Source organism: Misgurnus anguillicaudatus, chromosome 9 (genome assembly GCF_027580225.2).
Source record: "Misgurnus anguillicaudatus chromosome 9, ASM2758022v2, whole genome shotgun sequence".
NCBI classification, from domain to species: Eukaryota; Metazoa; Chordata; class Actinopteri; order Cypriniformes; family Cobitidae; genus Misgurnus; species Misgurnus anguillicaudatus.
Genome location: NC_073345.2, coordinates 15825326 through 15846660, shown reverse-complemented (window position 1 = coordinate 15846660; position 21335 = coordinate 15825326). Strand labels below are relative to the sequence as shown.

The window sequence follows — 21335 nt, the reverse complement described above, 5'->3', positions numbered from 1 at the left end:
TCTGTGACCATTCAACTTTATTTTGTAAATCCCCCCACCCTTTAAATTTCTCATTTGTTGAATGTGAAAGAACTTGTAGGCATGTAGTTACATGCTGAGCATGAATGACAGATGAATATGAGAACTGTCTATGACACACACACACACACATTAGCAAATGCTTTCATATTAGGGAAAGGTACCAGTCGTATCTGTGCTCCTTTGTGAGGAGGTAGTGATAGTAAAACATTTTGAAAGATCATAATTATGGTACAGTACAACATATAAAGATATATTCAGCCCTTAAAACCATCAGTCAATATATGTACACAGATGCTGTGTACTTCAGTACCGCCGTCCAGTGACACCACAAGCATTCAGGGTTTTCTACCATATATACAATCGTGTATTTAAAAATACAGATAGTCACGTTAAACCCAAATCCAATCCCCTGGCAGCACAATGCGGAGTTGCGAACTTGCGATACATTACAACAGCACCACAGATGTCCAAGCAAATCCTATGTAAAACAACAGGATAGGATGTCATTTGAATGTGCGTGAAAGCCTTTGCATGGGCTGGCCGATTGTAAATCAGATGCTCAAGGTGAAGGTTTTTAATTACCAAAAAAATGCACAAAGTATCTTGTGCCTCTGAAGCATCTAAATAAATAAATGTACAGTGATATCATACCTGTTCCCAACAAATGACTGGTACTGTTCCCATTAGACAACGCAAACTAGGAAATAAAAAATGCGATATACTTTACTAAAAATCTGCTCCCAGTGACAAAAAGTCACTCTATGTCCTGTGAATGAAATCTTTATATACATATTTTTTCTTTGCATGGAGTTTGTGCTGTTGTTATTTCTTTGGTCTCTTAAAGATTCTTGTAAAGGTGTGCTTCTTGCGGCCGGAGCTAGAACCTTCTGTGTCTTCTCCTGTGGAACCGTTGTCCTCTTCCATCAGGTTCTTCTTGGTTGTGATGTGAGGGCTACGGCTGCCTGCCCGTGCTGACGCCGGAAAGCCGTCCGGCTCAGAAGAGGTATGGATGAGGGAGCGTGCGGAATCGACCGAGTTGAGGCTAGATGGCTGAGAGTGAATCTCTCCGAGACTGACGCACTTCTCCATGCCAAAGGTCTTTTTCTGCAGTACAGGGCTGTTTGTGGAAGAACCCTCATTGGACCTGGAAAACCTATTGTATTGAGTCGAGGGTTGCGTTTCCGCATACTGGGACGTAGAGAGGGAGGAATCGGATTCTGAACGGTTTAGATCCCTGGATGGGGAAGAGAGAGGGGAATGTTTCAGTTTTAAAATCACACCCTGGTCTATTTTGATTTATAAAATATGTGACCCTGGACCACAAAACTTTAAAGGATTGGTCAATTTTCTTGAAAATAATCCAGATGGTTTGCTCATCATCATGTCATCCAAAATGTTGATGTCTTTCTTTGTTCAGTCGAGAAGAGATTTTGTTTTTTTCGGGAAAACATTCCAGGATTTTTAGTGGACTTTAATGGACCCCAACACTTACCGGTTTTAATGCAGTTTAAAATTGGAGTTTCAAAGGACTTTAAACGATCCCAAACGAGGCATAAGGGTCTTATCTAGTGAAACGATTGTCATTTTTGACAAGAAAAATAGAAAATATGCACTTTTAATCCACAACTTCTTGTCTATCTCCGGTCATGTGACGCACCAGCGCGACCTCGCGTAATACGTCATCACGTGAAGAAGTCACGGATGCCCCAGTGTTTACAAGTGTGTTGAAAGAGGACCGTTCCGACGTTGTTGTATGTGGAATGATAATAATTAAGTCTTTGTGTCAGTTTATTGTTTAAAATGGTCCGCAAATGTGCGTTTCATATATGTAACACGTGACCTTTCCACGACATTACGCAATTACGTGAGGTTGAGCTGGCTCGTCACACAGCTGAAGGAAGAAAAGAAGTTGTGGTTTAAAAGTGCATATTTTTTATTTTTCTTGTAAAAAATGACAATCGTTTCGCTAGATAAGACTCTTATGCCTCGTTTGGGATCATTTAGAGTCCTTTGATACTGTAATTTTGAGCCGCATTGAACCGTTTGAGTGTTGGGGTCCATTGGAGTCCATTAAAATGAGAAAAATCCTGGAGTGTTTTCCTGGAGAAGTATAGTGTCTTCTCGACTGGGCGGGGAGGGACATCGACATTTTGGATGACGTGGTGGTGAGTGAATTGTCTGGATTTTTAAGAAAATTTGCTTATCCTTTAAGTAGCATGGGTATATAAAAAAAGTCAAAAATACATTGTATGGGTGAAAATGAAAGATTTTTGGGATATAAGAAAAATCTATAAAATATTAAAATGTATTCATCATTAGTAATGTGTGTTGCTAAGAACTTAATTTTGACAACTTTAAAGGTGATTATCTGTTGTTTTTTTTCACACTGAATTTTTTTTTTTTTTTTTAAGAATTGACCCTTAAGAGATTTTTTTGGTCCATGGTCAGGCATTAAAATAAATAAATAATAGTAAATATTAAAATATATTTAATTATAAAAATACATTTTTAAATCAAAATGTAACATTAGTTAAAGCACAATGAACTAACATGAACAATTGTACATGTATTAACTAACATCAACAAAGTAATATATGCTGGAAAACTATATTGCTTATTGTTTGTTCATGTTAGCTAATGCTTTAACTTATGTTCACAAATGCAACCTTATTGTGAAGTGTTACCAGTAAATTTGGGAACGGTTTGCATATAATGGTTTTTCCTATGAAAGTTTAGTTCACATTTAGCCATGGCACAACAGATTAAACTGATTAGTGTATTAATAATTGAATAATTAGATACAACAGGCAGGTTTTCACACCCAACATACGCACACACATATGGGTGATTCTCGCGAAATTAGACTTATGAGGTGTCATGAAACATTTTGATAATAAAAGTAAATGCAGAGTATCAAAATAAGAAGCATACAGTTACAAACATCTCTTCATGTACTATTTTGCACATGATTTCCAATGAAATCATACAAACCAATTTTGTTTTTTTCCCACATTTAAGGGGAATTTTTTCATTACCGCACCGTGTCCATGACTGGATTTCGGTTCTTGGAAATATTTATAATTAAAAAATCTAAAAAATAAAAAGCTTCAGTGCATGTTATACTATAAACATTTACAATAAAGAAACATGTGCTATTTGCTGATCATTGGTAAATGTAGACACAATAATAAAGAATATAAATGTGTCCCAGACCAATTTTCTCATCCTTCGCAACAATTTTCAAACCCTCAAGGAACTTACATTTAAAAACATTTTGTTGGAAGGGACATAATTGATTGTGACACTCAAGTAAGCAGTTCTTAATTTTTCTCGCCAGATAAAAGTTGACATTTTGTTTGTCGTAGTACCTAGACAACTTTTTAGTTCTCATTACCGAAACATGCATATATTTAATATCTTGTTGCGGTAATGATAATTTTTGATAATGATAATCTAAAAAATGTAAATAATTCTATAGGAAATATTTCTTAAATCCTCTAAAAAAAAATGGTTATAGTAAGTTCAGACCTTAATCTTATATGTGCAAAAATTGCCTTGAATGGCTTTTTAAACAAATCTGATGCTGGACACCTCTTAAGTCTGGATTTCGTGAGAATCACCCATATGCCATGTGATGTACCCAATGCTCCCGGTACTGTGTGAAGGACATGTGGGAGTGAACCCTGATGGTGGCAGACCGGACACCGTCTCCATTGACTTGAAATAGGAGGAACGGTACTGCAGTGCGGCAAAACGAGAGCCAGAGGAAGAGAAAGACTGCAGAGCGTTGAGAGGAGATGAGTAGGAGATGACGGACGAATGAGACAGAGAAGATAAAAGCGAAGCCCCAGGAGGAAACTCCAGCTGACCGATAGAGTGGCTGCGAGTCTGTCGTGCATAAGGGCGAGCAGGGGCCCGCAGAGACCCCAATTCATTATCACTGCCTTCTACCAACCTCTGTGAGCTCAGGTTCTGCAGCGCGTCTACATGTCGTGGCCTGACGGACATCAGACTGGGAGCTGATGAGAGAGACATTAAGATGTTTTAATAAGTGGACGTAGTACTTTTTTGAACAAACTTAGCTCAAAAATAAGGATCATCCTAAGAGTGACATTTTGGGCCAAACTGTCTCTGGTTGTAAATTTTTACATTTGTTGATCATAAAACATGTTTTTATGGTTTGGCAACATTCTAGCTATTAAAAGAACAAGTTAAGGGATCCTTATGTTTAAGCAAACACATCATTTCAGCATTCATAAAGATACAGCTGCGAGAAGCTGACAATGTAAAACAATCTTGGTTAATGAAAGGAAACAGAAAGATAGAAGACACAATGCAGACTGCTTATGAACAGGAAACAGAGGTGTGATACAGGAAGTGAACATATGTGTGAAAGCGTCAATATAAACAGTATATAAAATAAACAGTGCAGTGCAGTGAAGATTAACATCCACAGTGGCTATAAAACTGACACGTGACCCTGTTTGTGAAATTTAGTCCTGGGAAATTCTCAAACTCTAATAAAAGATTTGATTTCAATCTTTGTCATAGCTTTACTCAGTCCATGTTAAAGATATCAAGGCTATATTATCACAGAATGATCTTTACATTATATACACAACAGTATATCACAAGTTTTCACAGGCAGGGTCACATCATATGCAGTAAGTTATATAGGAAACATTTATTTGAGCAATAATGTATGTTCTTTTACCCTATAACCCAATAAGCAACAACCAAGACATTGAAATGATGGCTAACTATAGACCCAATATAGACCGGCTACGAGTAACCCACTTCTACCCTAAATAGCCTTGAATTTGGTTACATGCCATTTTTGCCAAAATCATTTGAAGATGTATGATATTCCAACATGTAGGCAAAGTCAACAGGTGTTCAAGGTGTTTGCTTTCATTTGTTTTGAACTTATACGTATCGTCTATCCTTGGGCTATGGTAGACATCTATTCGATTTTCACTGACAGCCCAAATTTAGCCTGGTTTTAGCCCGAATTGCTTGCTGGGAAGGCTCCATGACATTGAAGAAAAATGCTTTATGCAAACTTTGTAAATAATGTGATATTTAAAATGCGATACTGTAATGCTTTTAATTTGTATAATTTGTTTAAACAATCTATATATATATATATATATATATATATATATATATATATATATATATATATATATATATATATATATATATATATATAGTGCAGCTCTAAAATAGCTTAATACTATTACACTATACATCATCCTTATTACATGACTACCTGTGATGAAATAAGAAAAAAACTTTTTTCATGTCAATTTACAATTTAGCAGTGACATCACATTTCGTATTCCAAGGAGTGACGGGATGTTACATTTTAAAATTTGGTTGAGATACATTACTCCATAGGCTTTCCAAACTATTCCCAACCTTGCATTAGCATCAGGTTAAGACCACTTTCAACCCGGATTAAACTATTTGCTTTGCAGAACAAAATTGTAAATGGCCAGTGGGAGCGACACAGAGGCGATTTTAGGGCGCACTCAGATTAGGTGGATTGCCCGATTGTTCCCTGTCACCACGTTCCTACAAGCTTCCCCACTTGCGCTTTCACCCTGAAAGTTTAGTTCAAAACGGGGCATGCATTCACTAACTGTATGAGGTTGGGGCCATTGCTTGATTCACGTGAATGTGAAAGCTGCTGTTGCGCACTCTTCCAGGAAGTAAAGTAACCTGTGCGTGCGTTTTAGCCGATGACTTCATCATTATGAGTAGTATGGTGACACAAAATAAAAAAGTGGCCATTTTTTAAGCGGATAAAAAATGAGAACTATATTGTATGGCGAAAGAGCACTTAGTTTGCAGCACTTTGATCTCAGGCGCAGTAATATGGACGGAAGTTTGAGCGAGAGGGGGAGTATTCAGGAGTGATGATGTTACTGCGCGCCGAGGTCGAAGTGCTGCAAACCTATCCACTTAAAAAAATCGCAACGTTTTGTTTTGAGCCACCATACTTACTTGTGTAACTCGTGTAACAGTCTTTAAATAGAGAAAACATGGAAGTGTTTGGTGGCTTCTAAATTCATCCCTGTTTGGAGCCATAGGAATGAACGGGGCTAGGCTAAATGCTAACACATTCACCACGCACTGAAAAAAAGATAGGAATGCATTAATTTGTCTAAGTTAAGGTAAAAACATAGTCAAATATTGAAAAACTATGGATTTATTCCTTAAACCTTAAGTGCTCCCTTAAACGGATAGATTACCCAAAAATAATGATGTCATAATTTTCTCATCCTCATGTTGTTCTTAACAAGTAACGTTATAAATTTATTTTTCTGATGAACACAAAAATAAATAATTTGATAAATGATGGTAAGCACAAAGCTGCCATAACCACTGACTTCCATAGTAGGAAAACAAACATAATGGAAGTATTGTGATAAACAATAAAGATTTTTTGATAAATGATGGTAAGCACAGAGTTGATGGTACCGAGTAAATTCAATCGTATTTGTTTTTCCTACTATGGAAGTCAATGGTTACAATCAGCTGTGTGCTTCCCATCATTTATCAAAATATCTTTTTTTTGTGTTCATCAGAAAAATAAATTCATACAGATTTAGAACATGAGGATGAGTAAATGATGACAGTTATCTTAAGGAGAACTATCCCTTTAACATTGGAGCCCATTGTAATGTTAAGTTTGTGGCTTTTTATTTTGAGTCGTTTGGGACGCGATGACACACAGCCCTCTCATCATGCTCGATCTATCACTTATCCGCTTGTTAAGTCATGATGTAAGAAATACTTTTTCCGGGTCCAAGCCTCCACTCATTACACATTTAAGTAAAAATTTTATAAAAAGTGTACACTGCAGGCTCACAGAATCACAGACAGCAATATATTAATAATTCGTAAAAAATCCATGCTATGGAGATAAAAATTATGATCTGGTGTTTTTGGCAGTTTTGCATTATGATACGAGTGTATATTAGCATGATTTTTTGTTATTTCCCCATGACATTTCAGATCGGTTGGACCCAGAAGCGCTGCACAACATCAAACTTTACAAGCGGATCCCGCTCAGACTCTCACGTAAAAGGTTTTTAAGACTGTCACGCAACTGGCGTCTCGCCTTCTAATTGCAGGGCGTGATTAACCAAGCGCTATTTAAGTTTAGATAGTGTGAGTACACCCTCAGGTGTTAGCACTGGCTGTGAGAATAAAGGGGGTGGTGCCAACCAGATTGTTTCCAAAGGGATGGGCTCCCGGATGCCCCAGGCCAAAGGTCGCTCACTCGCCGGTCCATCTGCCAGGCGGCATCTGTGGATTTTAGCCAATCATATCACAACATAAAGATGAAAGATTTATTTCCACGTGTCAGGCCACATCTAGTATTCATAATATGTAATCCAGTCTGTGAAAACCCAGCTGAAGTCATTTTTTGTGATTAAATGCATAAAAAACAGTAAAGAACAATCTTTCAAAATACAACCTTGTTATCTTTAATATTGACTGATTAAGGTCATCTCAAAGATTGAAATCAATGGGATTCTCCAAATCTCAGAATTAAATTATAAGACTTTCACAGACAGGATCACATTTGCTTAATATTGAGTCAACATCAGAACACGGTCAGACCAAACAGTTAGACATTTAACATATTGCCCCACACATGCACACCAAATAAACTCACATCGCAGGGTTTCTGGGGAAAGCATGTCTTCATCCATATCATCCAAGTCATCAGATAACAGTAGGGTCTGAGGTGTGGCAGGCCGGATGCCCAGGAACGCAGGGTCCAGATTAAGAGCAGAAGCGAGAGAGGACATCCCGGGATTATTAGTGATATTAAAACCCGTCAGACACTCGATTTGTTGCCATCGATGGAGTTTTTCCCTCAGGGCAGCGGTCACCTCACCAAGAGCTTGTCTGTGTTAATGAAGAGACAGGTGGGGTTATGCATAGGGGATACCATTCATACACCTTGCACACAGACATGTAAAACAGAAATGTTTCTCAAAATAGCAAATAGATTGAGCACTGCTATAGGGAGGCAACGCAATGCTCAATACAGTCACTCTGGAGGCGAAAGTCCCGCCTTTCAGTTAAAAGAACCAATCAGCAATCAATAAATACTGACAATTCTTTCTCTATTTAGAGACGCGTGAGGCACTTGCCAACCTGTGCACATGTGCAGTAGCTGAAACGACCTTGAATAAGTATTTTAGTGCAATTTTAGCTAAAAAAAAATTCTATTTTCCCATTCAAGTAGATAGGATTTTAGTCTTGCTTGGCTGAAATAGCTGCACAGATGCGTAGCAAAGTTGGCCGCCGAGTGGCATGACTTCCCTTAAGGGACTTAGGCTTTATTTAACTTCTAGGCAGAAAGCTGATTTATAGGTCTTAACAAAATGCAATGTGGCCCAGTTATTTATTTTAATGTGTAGTGAAAAGGTTTATGAAAGAGATCAGTCTTCACGTGTGGTACTCACTTAGCAGACAGGATTTTGTGATCCACATCATCCAATGAAGAGCTGTGAGCCACCTGAAATGTTCCAAAGATCGTTCCTCTCTTCTTCTTGATCTTCTCTGCCTGTTCAAGGCAAACCCAAGAACACGTCCATAGTTACCAGCAACTCTTTAAGATGAACCAAATGGATCTAAGTGGAATCTATGAACATCTTACCCCTTCTTTAGCCAAGATAAGCTGTCGTTCAGCACTTTGTTTTTTGATGTTGTAGTACTGCACCTCCACCTCATGAGTAAGCTGCAACCATGTTTCAAGAGCTTCGGGTGGAGACCAGCTGTTCCTGGACTCCAGCTCCCTCTCGGCCTTCTTCAGAGCCATGCGCACCTAAAACACACACACACACACACACAAAATGATTGTGCAAATGGACAGCTTACGTATATGCTGTAAAACAGACTTTGTGTTGGAAACTGCAGAATGAAGCATCTATGTACATATACACTCACCTAAAGGATTATTAGGAACACCTGTGCAATTTCTCATGAATGCAATTATCTAATCAACCAATCACATGGCAGTTGCTTCAATGCATTTAGGGGTGTGGTCCAGGTCAAGACAATCTCCTGAACTCCAAATTGAATGTCAGAATAGGAAAGAAACGTGCTTTAAGCAATTTTGAGCGTGGCATGGTTGTTGGTGCAAGACGGGCTGGTCTGAGTATTTTACAATCTGCTCAGTTACTGGGATTTTCACACACAACCATTTCTAGGGTTTACAAAAAATGGTGTGAAAAGGGAAAAACATCAAGTATGCGGCAGTCCTGTGGGCGAAAATGCCTTGTTGATGCTAGAGGTCAGAGGTGAATGAGCCGACTGATTCATAGAAGTGCAACTTTGACTGAAATAACCACTCAATACAACCGAGGTATGCAGCAAAGCATTTGTGAAGCCACAACACGCACAACCTTGAGGCGGATGGGCTACAAGAGCAGAAGACCCCACCGGGTACCACTCATCTCCACTACAAATAGGAAAAATAGGCTACAATTTGCACAAGCTCAACAAAATTGGACAGTTGAAGACTGGAAAAATGTTGCGTGGTCTGTTGAGTCACGATTTCTGTTGAGACATTCAGATGGTAGAGTCAGAATTTGGCGTAAACAAAATGAGAACATGAATCCATCATGCCTTGTTACCACTGTGCAGGCTGCTGGTGGTGGTGTAATGGTGTGGGGGATGTTTTCTTGGAACACTTTAGGCCCCTATTGCCAATTGGGCATCATTTAAATGCCACGGCCTACCTGAGCATTGTTTCTGACCATGTCCATCCCTTTATGACCACCATGTACCCATCATCTGATGGCTACTTCCAGCAGGATAATGCACCATGTCACAAAGCTCGAATTATTTCAAATTGGTTTCTTGAACATGACAATGAGTTCACTGTACTAAAATGGCCTCCACAGTCACCAGATCTCAACCCAATAGAGCATCTTTGGGATGTGGTGGAACGGGAACTTCGTGCCCTGGATGTGCATCCCACAAATCTCCATCAACTGCAAGATGCTATCTTATCAATATGGGCCAGCATCTCTAAAGAATGCTTTCAGCACTTTGTTAAATCAATGTCACGTATAATTAAGGCAGTTCTGAAGGCGAAAGAGGGTCAAACACAGTATTAGTATGGTGTTCCTAATAATCCTTTAGGTGAGTGTATATCTATGGTCCGGGGTGGTGCAATTGAGAAGAGCCGATGACTAATTTGCATATTCATGGCTCTGTGTATACTAATTGAGGAAGGGTGTTTTAAAGGAAAACACCACCGTTACAAGTGAAAGGTCATATTTAACATAATTTCATCAGTATAAAAATTGGCATATGGCCATAGAAGCTGAAAAGCCACCAAGTTCAAAAGTGAATACATTACAAATATCAGGAAACTGTACCCTTTAAATAAACATACCCCTTTTTAATTGCTTAAAAAATCACCAAGTTTTATTTTGTGCCACCATCTTACTCATGTAACTCCTCATGTAATTTGTCTTTAAATAGGGAAAACACGGAAGTGTTTGGTGGCTTCTAAATTCATCCTTGTTTGGATCCTAAGGAATGAATGGGGCTAGGCTAAATGCTAACACATTCACGACGCGCTGTACAAAGATTAAGTGCATGCATTGAAAAAAGATAGGTATGTATTAATTTGTCTAAGTTGAGGTAAGAACATAGTAAAATATTGAAAAATCATTGGTGTTTTCCTTTAAGGGGTACAGTTTCCTGATATTTGTAATGTATCCACTTTTGAATTTGGTGGCTTTTCAGCTTCCGTGGCCATATGCCAATTTTTATACTGATAAAAGGATATTAAATATGACCTTTTACTTGTAGTACTTCCCCTTTGCCAGATAAACTGATACTGTACCTGTTCCAGCTCTTCCTCTGCATATTTCTGTTGACTCAGTTCGTTCTCTGTGCCCTTACGCAGTTCTTGCAGTCTCTGTGCCTCGTGCTTGGCCGTGTCTATCTCATCCTGTAACTTCTGCTTTAGTTTGACCTCCTCCACCTTTACCGTCTGCTGCTTCTCCTGCTCGATCTGTAGTCTAAACACAAAAAAACAAGAAGTTTTGGTTGCACAAGACTTCATGTAATTCCGGTATTCACTACCAGGAGGCGCTCTGGAGAAAAGTTTCAAAACAATTGGGGAACTGGCTCTGCAATACTCCACCACACCTCTTCCTCCTCATGAATAGAGAGCTGAACAAGATGTGGCCTGTTTGAACGGTGTGTGGAAATTTCGAAATTCATTTCTCCCAGCTTTTTTAAGTAATCCAGATTATGGAGGTCTTAATGTAGCTGTGTTACTTAATGGGGCGGTTTCCCGGACAGGGATTAGACTAGTCCTAAACTAAACTAAACTAAATGTAAGAGCTGTCCAAACTGAAAACAACTTGCACTGACATTAAAATACATTAGTGAACTTTGTTTTGCCTCAAAATGCACACAAGTAATGTTTTTAGTAAGGTATGTTTGTTAAAACAAGTTGTATTTTCGGATTAAATTGAGGCCTAGTCCTGGCTTAAACTAAACCACCCCAAAATATGCACATGTTAGTCCCATGTTAGCAACAGCTTATCAGTTTTTGATTTTTAATTAATATGCATAAACCATTCAAAGTTTTCCCTGGCAAATGTGTGATCGCATCAGGCGGAGATCTGTCTTTGGCATTTTTCTCATTTAAAATTGAAAAAAAAGGAGGGAGGGTAAACACAAAAAGAAAGCAAAAGAGAGTGCAGAGGGCTTTTTTGTTTTGATGCACAAAGCAGGCTTCTAGCATGCTGATGTAGTTACGGCTGAAACAGGAAGTGAGGTATAAATCAAGCTGATGTTGATATGACAGCATCCAAGGCTAAAGGTTACACTAACTCGCCAAGGAGGAGGAGCAGAGCTGTGGAAATAGATATAGAAGAAGAACGGCATAGACCAGACGATTGCATCATCAGGACACTGCGCAGATCAAAGTGGAACCGTTATGTCCGGATCTCTGTCCAAATGGGATTTAGTGTGAAGGACAGACAAACAGACAGATCCATGTGGCGCTCTCTGACACGGTCCATTTTTATATGCTGACATAATTGAATTACACTCGACAAACATTCCTCTGCTACTTTCCCCGAACCAACTAATATAGACGACTATTCTACATCTTTGCCCTTATTAGGTCAATGCTTTAAATTAATGCTTGCATGAATCATGTGATTCTCTCTGTTCTCCTTCACTGCTGAAGGAAGTGTGCAGCGTGATAGCGCTCAGTTGTCTGTGATGCTCAGAGCGGGACTGAATGCAGCATTGCACGTCCTTTTGCCATTTAAGGACTTTTAAGGGATGCTTGCATCAGAGTCTTTTGACCTGAACAGACAAAGATAGCAACAAATTATTACACCAGCGAGACCGATTCCTTTTTCTGTCTTTTGTAACGTTCACATTTATTTTAAACTATCAGCATTTCGTAAAAGTCTACCTGTATGGATTAGGGAAGCACCGATATAAAATGTCTCTGCCGATATATACTCTGATACCGATATTTGATTACTTATGCTACATACACACGAAACGCGGGGCATCGCGTTACTCGTTCTAGATTATTCACGGGATTTAACTTCCTGTCATGCGAATTTTTCACTCGAGTTGAATATTTTTAACTTGGGTGAAGATGCGTTTGAGGCGAATAGCGCATGTTTTCGCGGCAAACGGGCCGCCCATATTGCGTCATTTCCATTGCCCCATGCGAGGACACGTCAGATTGCGTCTTTGCATGGACTTTGTATGTAATTTAGTCACGCAGTAAGAATGACCTCTGCCTGATATATCAATTCTCTCGCTTTAAAACACTTTAAAATATCTCTTTAAGATTCCACTAACTGTGTCCGTCAACTCTTGGATGTCTTTTTAAGGGATAAAAATTAAAAATGTTGTTTTATTCTACTAAACCTCACCAGGGTTTCCTGCAGAAAATTTGTTAGTTAAGGCGGGGGGCAGGACCGGGGGCGTGGTATTCAAAGGGGCGGAGCATACGCGTCATGATGAAAATAATTTTTCTTTATTTAAAACACTCAAATACAACAAAATTTTGAAGAAACTATGATAGAAAATGAACACATACTAGATTATTAATGAATTAAATGTTTTTACCTCTAAAAAAATAGCTGCGTGATGAAGTGAAACTAAAGGGTTAATAAATACAAACTAAAGCAGATGTTGTAGAACGTCTGGTGAACAATGATAGATAGCGCAAAGATTGTAAAAACTGATTATTTCCCACTATTAATTACATTATCTTAAAGGAGTGTAACTACTGTAGCATGTAAATAATGGACATAAATAAAGTGAGCAAGAGCGCTCAACAATTATATCTAATCAACAGGCACGTGAAACCCTAGCAGGTTGCTAAAACAACAAAATCACCAGCGAACTTACTTTAAATTTGCAAGAACTATAGACTAATACAATAACAGGCTTAAATAACCCCAAAACATAAGTCCACTTACAGTTCTCACAGACAACTGGCTATTCTCCAGACATGACGGACCACCACGTCTTTATCTCATTTCGGCTGTGTGGCACGCGTGCACGCTCACGGTGTGAAGCGCGTCTGCGCTATTCTCCAAGATGTTTTATCAACTGGCTAGTTATCCTCCAGACAGTGACGGTCCGGACCACATCTTTGTCACTTCGGCCATGTGGCGCGTGTGCCCGCTCACGGTGTGAAGAGCGTCCGCGCTATTCTTTGAGATGCACTTGACGGCCTTTTTTGCGGCAATTTTTTTTTTAACGACCTAGTTAAGGCGGTAGGGTTTCCCTGCCTCACGTTGTTCTAGACCTCTAGGAATTTCTTTTTTTAAACACAATTTTTTTATAAATGGTGGTAAGTACACAGCTGGTGAACTATCCCTTTAAAGACTTGAGACATTATTCGATCTTGATGAAGCATCATCATCGATGTAAACATGACATCTTTGTTCTTTGATCAGACGGCTTTGTGTTGTTGCAGGCGGACCGTTACAGACACACACGTCTCCCAGAAATCCTGTATAATTTAACGAATCAAAGGACTTTAAATCTACTAAAGTGTTTCCAGTTAAGTGTGCTTTATGCATCAGACGTTCAGCCTACGTTTCGTGATGTCTGAGGCTGTGACTAATAAATCCCTAGTATGCATGATGGTGTAATCTTATTGAAAACTGATAGTATTGAATGCACAGTATAAAAAGATTGAGCAACTGAAAGGCTCAAGGTCATTTATATGCATGTAATTTAATCTGCTTGTATGCAGTTCTGTGCATGCGTTTACAGTAAAATGTGCATTCTGGACTAAAGATGCAACAATAAATTATTTCACAGTAATATATGAAGAGTTTGGTTTTAAATTGTTATCACCAAAATCAGTATTGTATCTGGTCAGTTTTAAAAGTAAATTCTTAATTTGACACAAAATCCGATATCCGCCATGTTATTCTGTCATCTTTTCTCCCTTCTTTCCCAAAACGCGATAAACGGCAGTCCTTCTTCTCTGCAGAATGCAATAAATCAGCTTAACCAATCACAGCGCACCATTCCATGCATTGTAAACAATAATGGTGCCGCGTTGAATACACACTGAATCCTAGTTTTCTTCATCTACTTTGTACTTTGTGATCAACAAACAAACAAAAACAAAATAATACTTTTGATGGCATTGATAAACCTGTGGTGGTTTTCTGTGGTGGGAAAGAAACGTGCCACTCGGACAACGGAAAAATGTTGACTGTTGTTTGTTCTCCCAACAGCATCAAGCTTTTGTCATGCTAACACATTGACCCCAGATCTTATGAAAAACTTTTTACTCAAAGTCAACGAAAATCGATCAGGACCAAAACATTTTACAGCTGATCGCTGTCAAAGTTCAGCGACGACATCCCAAGGGTGACAGCAGCAATGACAGTGTTCTTAATATGATAAAGTAAGTGTTTTGATTAATGCCATTAATGTTTATTTTTTTAATCAGGGTATACCACTAGTCAACTAAATTAATTTAAAATGGTAAAGATGAATTGCACATTTATATATTGATTCATCAGGTTTATAGCATTAAAAAAAAAGTTTTTATAATAAATCTTTGAAAATCAAATTATAGATTTGAATTTTTTATGTTATTGTAACCTAAAGATGCTATGTGAAAGTTTGTAAAAGTAAATAGTGATTTTCAACTCGTCACTTTCTTGGTATAGAAAACACATGTTTACCAAAATTAGTCAAAATGGATTTGTTGCGCTTTGGAAACAAATGATTCATATCCTCCTATTTGTTTTTTCCATATAAAGTGAATGCAGCTAATATGTAGTTATTCATTTCTGGACGCCTAAACACTACACCTGTTAGTAAGAGTCTGTCTATTATATCCAATCCGATTTCAAGATTAGCTAAAAGTGATCCTGGTTATTTTTGGGTTATGATGTAACTATCAATTACACGCTGTTTACAATGGAAAGTAGTCTTGCAAATTCCACCCACGTGAAATATATAGCTTACTCATAACTAGAAGTTCCTTAACCTCCAAATATAGCCACATCTCAAAAATGATGACTTTTACATTTTCCTTTTTTTGCTTGCTAATTGTTCCTTTCTATAACAGTTGAGTAAGTCACTTTAGCAAACACAGCAGTCCTTAAAAAGTTTTGATCAGGCATTATGAGTGGCCAACTCAGACAGGACATATAAGTGAATTTATATAAACAAAAATGACTGAGTGTTAGTGAGCGCTTACTTTTGCTGGAGGTCCAGGAGACTCTCCTCAGCTCTCTGCAGCCCCTCCAGGTCCTTCATCATCTTGCTCATGTGCTCCCTAGAGTTTTTGTTCTGGATGTAGGCAAACCAACAGCCCCCGATTGCAATCACAATGGACACCACCAGCATTAAGTCCTTCAAGTGATTGTGCTTAATCACTGGCAAAAAGAGCAAAAGAGTGAGGTCATTTGTGAAATATGCAATATCTTTATATATTATACATCACATTATATAAACCTTAGCTCTGGTAACAGTTTCATATGATTATTAAGTGTAACATTAATACATAATAATTATAGCAATTCAATATTTTATAATTAGAAATATGATCTATTGAGTAACATTTTGTTTATTCAAAGTCACACATTCCACTGCCGACCCCACTTGACCCTGGCATTACAAGCGCAAACCAATGTTTTATTCCCACTGCTTAAAGCCCAACCTGCAACTTTTAGATAGAAATAAAACAGTTAAAGTATCTGACTGATAAACCGAATGCCCTTTTATCATTCTGATCAAAAACCTGCTAAACTTCCTGCTAAACATGAGCAAAAAATGTACAAAGACATGCAGGATGGCCTCATTTCTTTATAAAATAATAATAAAGCCGGCTGGAGACTGTAAAGGGAGAAATTCATTTGAAGGTAATGGACAAGAGCCAAGGATTTTTTTACAGGGCTAATAAATCAAATGAGGGTCTGCTTATGCTGATAGTCTTTCTGTCTCCAAATATATATATATGTGGGTAGCACTACACCGATTAAAAAGACACGCACAAAAAGACTGTCTTTAGAAAGCAGTAATACAAACAAGTAGTAATACACAGACAATAAAGAAGTGATGAAAATCTATCACGCAATATAGTAAAACTTAAAATAAAAACACATTTGTGATATAATCATACAGTTATCTTCATGTGAATCTCTCTCTATTACAGTTGTTCCTTGCTTGTTTTAGGACGCAGATTTTGCACTGGCTTATAAGTGGTGACACAAAACACTATAAGAAAACCAAAACAGTTTATTTTACCAAATAAACAGAAATGTTCTCATAATCAAACACTGATTTATTTAATACTAAGGCATAAGAGGATGAGTCTATGTTGGCGTCTGCCTAATTTAGCTTGTGCTTCTCCCAAATGACAGATAAATATATGCCTAAAAAAAGATATGAAGATATGAGCTTATTCTCCAAAGCTGGTAAGCTTTTTTATGTTTATATTTGGAGACTCAAATGTAAAACTACTAAACGGCACATCCGTCAAAAATGAGATAATGATATTAACCGAATGTTCTCGGCAGCACGTATTATTCGTATTATATAAACAAATACTTTCGCTCCAAATTCGCTTAATCCCGGCCTCAGGTCATTCAGAAACAGTGCTTTATTCAAAGGGAAATACATCCAGTATGCGGCAGTCCTGTGGGCGAAAATGCCTTGTTGATGCTAGAGGTCAGAGGTGAATGGGCCGACTGATTTAAGGTGATAGAAGAGCAACTTTGACTGAAATAACCACTCGTTACAACCGAGGTATGCAGCAAAGCATTTGTGAAGCCACAACACCCACAACCTTAAGGTGGATGGGCTACAACACCAGAAGACCCCACCGGGTACCACTCATCTCCACTACAAATAGGAAGAAGAGGCTACAATTTGCACAAGCTCACCAAAATTGGACAGTTGAAGACTGGTTGCCTGTGCTGCGTCCGAAACCGCCTACTTCCATACTATATAGTATGCGAAAAGCAGTAGGCAAGGCGAGTAGTATGTCCGAATACATAGTATTTGAAAAACAGTATGCGAAAAGTACCCGGATGACCTACTTAGATTTTGCAGCGTGCATACAATGGACACTTCACTATCCCATGATGCCCCGGGAGAGGAGTTATCCAACGAAGAAGAAGAGGCATGCGGTTTTCGCGCTGAAATGACATGACGTGATCACAATGTATGTCACGTGATGTAGCAACATGGCGGATGTAGTACGTCCGAATCTCATTCATACTACCAGGATTCATCTCATTCAGTACCTACTATACATTATTCAGTTTCGGACGCAGCCCTGGTCTGATGAGTCTCGATTTCTGCTGAGACATTCAGATGGTAGAATCAGAATTTGGCGTAAACAAAATGAGAACATGGATCCATCATGCCTTGTTACCACTGTGGAGGCTGGTGGTGGTGGTGTAATGGTGTGGGGGATGTTTTCTTGGCACACTTTAGGCCCCTAAGTGCCAATTGGGCATCGTTTAAATGCCATGGCCTACCTGAGCGTTGTTTCTGACCATGTCCATCCCTTTATGACCACCATTTACACATCCTCTGATGGCTACTTCCAGCAGGATCATGCACCATGTCACAAAACTCAAATCATTTCAAATTGGTTTCTTGAACATGACAATGAGTTCACTGTACTAAAATGGCCCCCACAGTCACCAGATCTCAACCCAAAAGAGCATCTTTGGGATGTGGTGGAACGGGAGCTTCGTGCCCTGGATGTGCATCCCACAAATCTCCATCAACTACAAGATGCTATCCTATCAATATGGGCCAACATTTCTAAAGAATGCTTTCTGCACCTTGTTGAATCAATACCACCTAGAATTAAGGCAGTTCTGAAGGCGAAAGGTGGTCAAACACAGTATTAGTATGGTGTTCCTAATAATAATACTTTAGATGAGTGTACATAACACAACCTGATACAAATATCAGATGCACTTAACTCTTTCTCCGCCATTGACGAGTTATCTCATCAATTAAGAGAAAAGGTTTCCCTGCTAATGACGAGTTTTTACTGCAATCCATATTTCTGCTATTATCCACTAGGTGGCACTCTTACACAACTTATAAAACACTGTAGCATCAACTTATTCAAAAACAGTAAATAACTGTGTATGTTTTGATCATCGTTCTGAGTCTGATCTCTAACAAAAGTCCTTTACAAAAATGCAAATATCTCAGCTTTTTGCTCAAGATTTGGTATTTTTGTAGAAACCTACCCATATTTGAGAGGTTATAAAAGAATACAATTAAAATGTTCTTTCATTTGATATGTTGTATGCTTATATATTTAAAGAAGACGTTTTTCAGGAAGGCATTAAACTTTTGTGAAAATCCTAAAAAATGGCGATAATAAAAACTACATTTGCACAATTGTGTTTGTAGCATTTACATTCATGCATTTGGCAGAGAATGCATCAATTCCAAGAGCATCGAACCCATGACCTTCACATTGCTAGCACAATGCTTTAGATGTTAAGCTACAGGAAAGCCTAATCACATTTTATTGTTTGCATTAAGCATTGTTTTTTCTCACTGCCTTCTGCAGGCCCATCACATCAGAAACACTTTCTATCACAAATCTGCCCGATTTATTTTCCATTTAGTTTAGCACTGACTTCGATACATGAACATGTCAAGTTGTTCCCCTTAACAATGGTGGCTTTGACTGAGTAATATCAGGATTTGAATGAATGGATTAGTAAGACCTATTTTCATCTGCGAGTGCACTGTTCATATCGTACCCAGTGGCAGGAAAATGGCAGGTGACAGCATATGAAGTGCTGCCAAAATATCTAAACGTACGGCGTCAAATCCCCCAACCTTGATCCGAAACAGCCATTGATCTGAGCTCAGGATAAATCTCAGGGGTTTACTGGCTCAACACATGATACTTCCTTCTAGGATTTCCTTTTTGATAAAAGGCACAGCGGTTATCTAACACTTGGAGTATGTTGAATGTATAAAAGAGTGTTTATATGGGATGTAGTTTGAACATAATCCTTAAAAGGGTTTAGATTAACGAGGGTTTTGGTTTGGTTGGCACAGCGTTCTCAAGTTTCAGTATTTTGACTGGTGCAGGACTTTGACACATTAAACTGTTCATCTGTAGACTATACAACAGTATTGCAACACTAATGGTGTGTTCACACCAGCCGCGGTAGAGGCATCAAGCGCGAGTGATTTCAATGTTAAGTCAATGTAAAGTTGCGTTGACGCACGTCTGGAGGTCTCGACGCGAATGAGGCATTTAGCGCTGCAGATGCGATTCCGCCCCATTCGTGTGTCTAGTTCGCGCAAATGGGTGAATTGAGCATTGCCGCGGGAAACGCGCAAGTTGAATTACAGAACGTGATTACTAGAATTTCACGCGTGAATGAAGCGAGTAAACTTAAAATGTTCAAGCGGCAAACACGACGCGGTACACGGGAATTTGACGCCTCAAACACAGCTGGTGTGAACCCAAGGTTAGGTACACTTCCACGGCATTTGCGCCGCAGGATACCTAATCGCATCTTTGTATTTACTTAACATGGAAATCACCCGCGCTTGCCGCCTCTACCGCGTCTGGTGTGAACGCCCAGTATACGCTATCATGAACAGCCATCAACTGATTATTTTGTAATCTTTTGAGAGACAAAACAAATAACTGCCATAGGTAAAATTAATAAAATGTCCCGGCTTGTAAAGGTCTAAAACCAATAGGGTTAAACCAATCAAAAGACAGAACTACACAATTTACAGATGATGCTTTCACAATAAGATGAAAATCACCACCTAAGATTGTACAGCTTATTGAAGAGAGGTGTAATTTTGTGCTTCTGGGACAATAAGATGAAGAGACCTGAGACACATCTACAGACCAGAATAATGAAGGGCCCCAGCCAACCCACATCAACGTACCAAATTCCATTCAGCCAACAATAGCAAATTCATGGAAATGCTCTGGCATTGTGAAAGAGTCACACATGTTCTTCAAATATGTTGTTTATTCACTATGTATTAACATTAGAGGTAAAGGACAACTTAATATTGCAATATTTTGCTATATAAGTTTACATAGCTGCAGTAATAAATATCACTATACAATATTGCCAATCAGATCACAATATAATAAATCTCACAGTGTCAGATCCCTGCTGGTTCCAACCTCATTCAACTCCTTAATTTCCTCCTGTGTGGATCCTGTAACCATGTGCTTCATCCAATGTCACGCTATGCTTTTAGTCTGCCAGTGACAGGCAGACATTGCGTGAGCCAAAATTCCTGTAAATGTTATGCAGTCTTTGTGATTAGGACTTTTTAGTGCCTGTACCGCATGCCAAAAACACTTTTCTTACCAACAGCTTCACTGACATGAAGTTTTCAGACACTTGCTGGTTTCTAGGCAGAGATCCCCTATTAGTATCACTTATTGATGTCATTTCTGACATAAACCCCCCTCTTCTCTGTTTCACTAGATGTACTTGAGGATCATAGTGACATTAATGGGACACACTGCTTCTTTCTGGCTCTTGTACTCTAATATACCTGACTATACAATCTCAAATGCTGGGTTGTTTCAAATGGACATTTTAACCCAATGGTTGGCTAGCTATATTTGACCTAAACATAACTTGATATACAACACAACATTTTTTGAGTGTATGCATTTATAAAAACTGAAATTGTGTTTTTTCATATTCATCATCGTACTTATTCGTCGCACAGAAACCTTGCACATGCACAGAGTCCAATGGGCAGGGCGTAGT

The 21335-nt window shown here is 38.6% G+C and overlaps 1 protein-coding gene across 5 annotated transcripts in view; it reads right to left on the bottom strand.

The window, feature by feature from the left end:
- The window catches only part of stim1b (stromal interaction molecule 1b), a 43410-nt gene continuing 22075 nt past the window's right edge, over nt 1-21335 (bottom strand). For 4 of the 5 annotated variants that reach the window (XM_073871172.1, XM_073871174.1, XM_073871171.1 and 1 more), the window contains 8 exons: nt 15785-15966; nt 10907-11084; nt 8705-8872; nt 8511-8611; nt 7712-7947; nt 7258-7338; nt 3977-4040; nt 1-1255 (listed from right to left, as the gene is read on the bottom strand). In XM_073871172.1, the coding sequence (XP_073727273.1) occupies nt 844-1255; nt 3977-4040; nt 7258-7338; nt 7712-7947; nt 8511-8611; nt 8705-8872; nt 10907-11084; nt 15785-15966 (1422 nt within the window). In that variant the 3' untranslated portion in view covers nt 1-843. The remainder of the gene's footprint in view (nt 1256-3976; nt 4041-7257; nt 7339-7711; nt 7948-8510; nt 8612-8704; nt 8873-10906; nt 11085-15784; nt 15967-21335) is intronic. The other variant, XM_073871173.1, reaches the window with a different exon arrangement.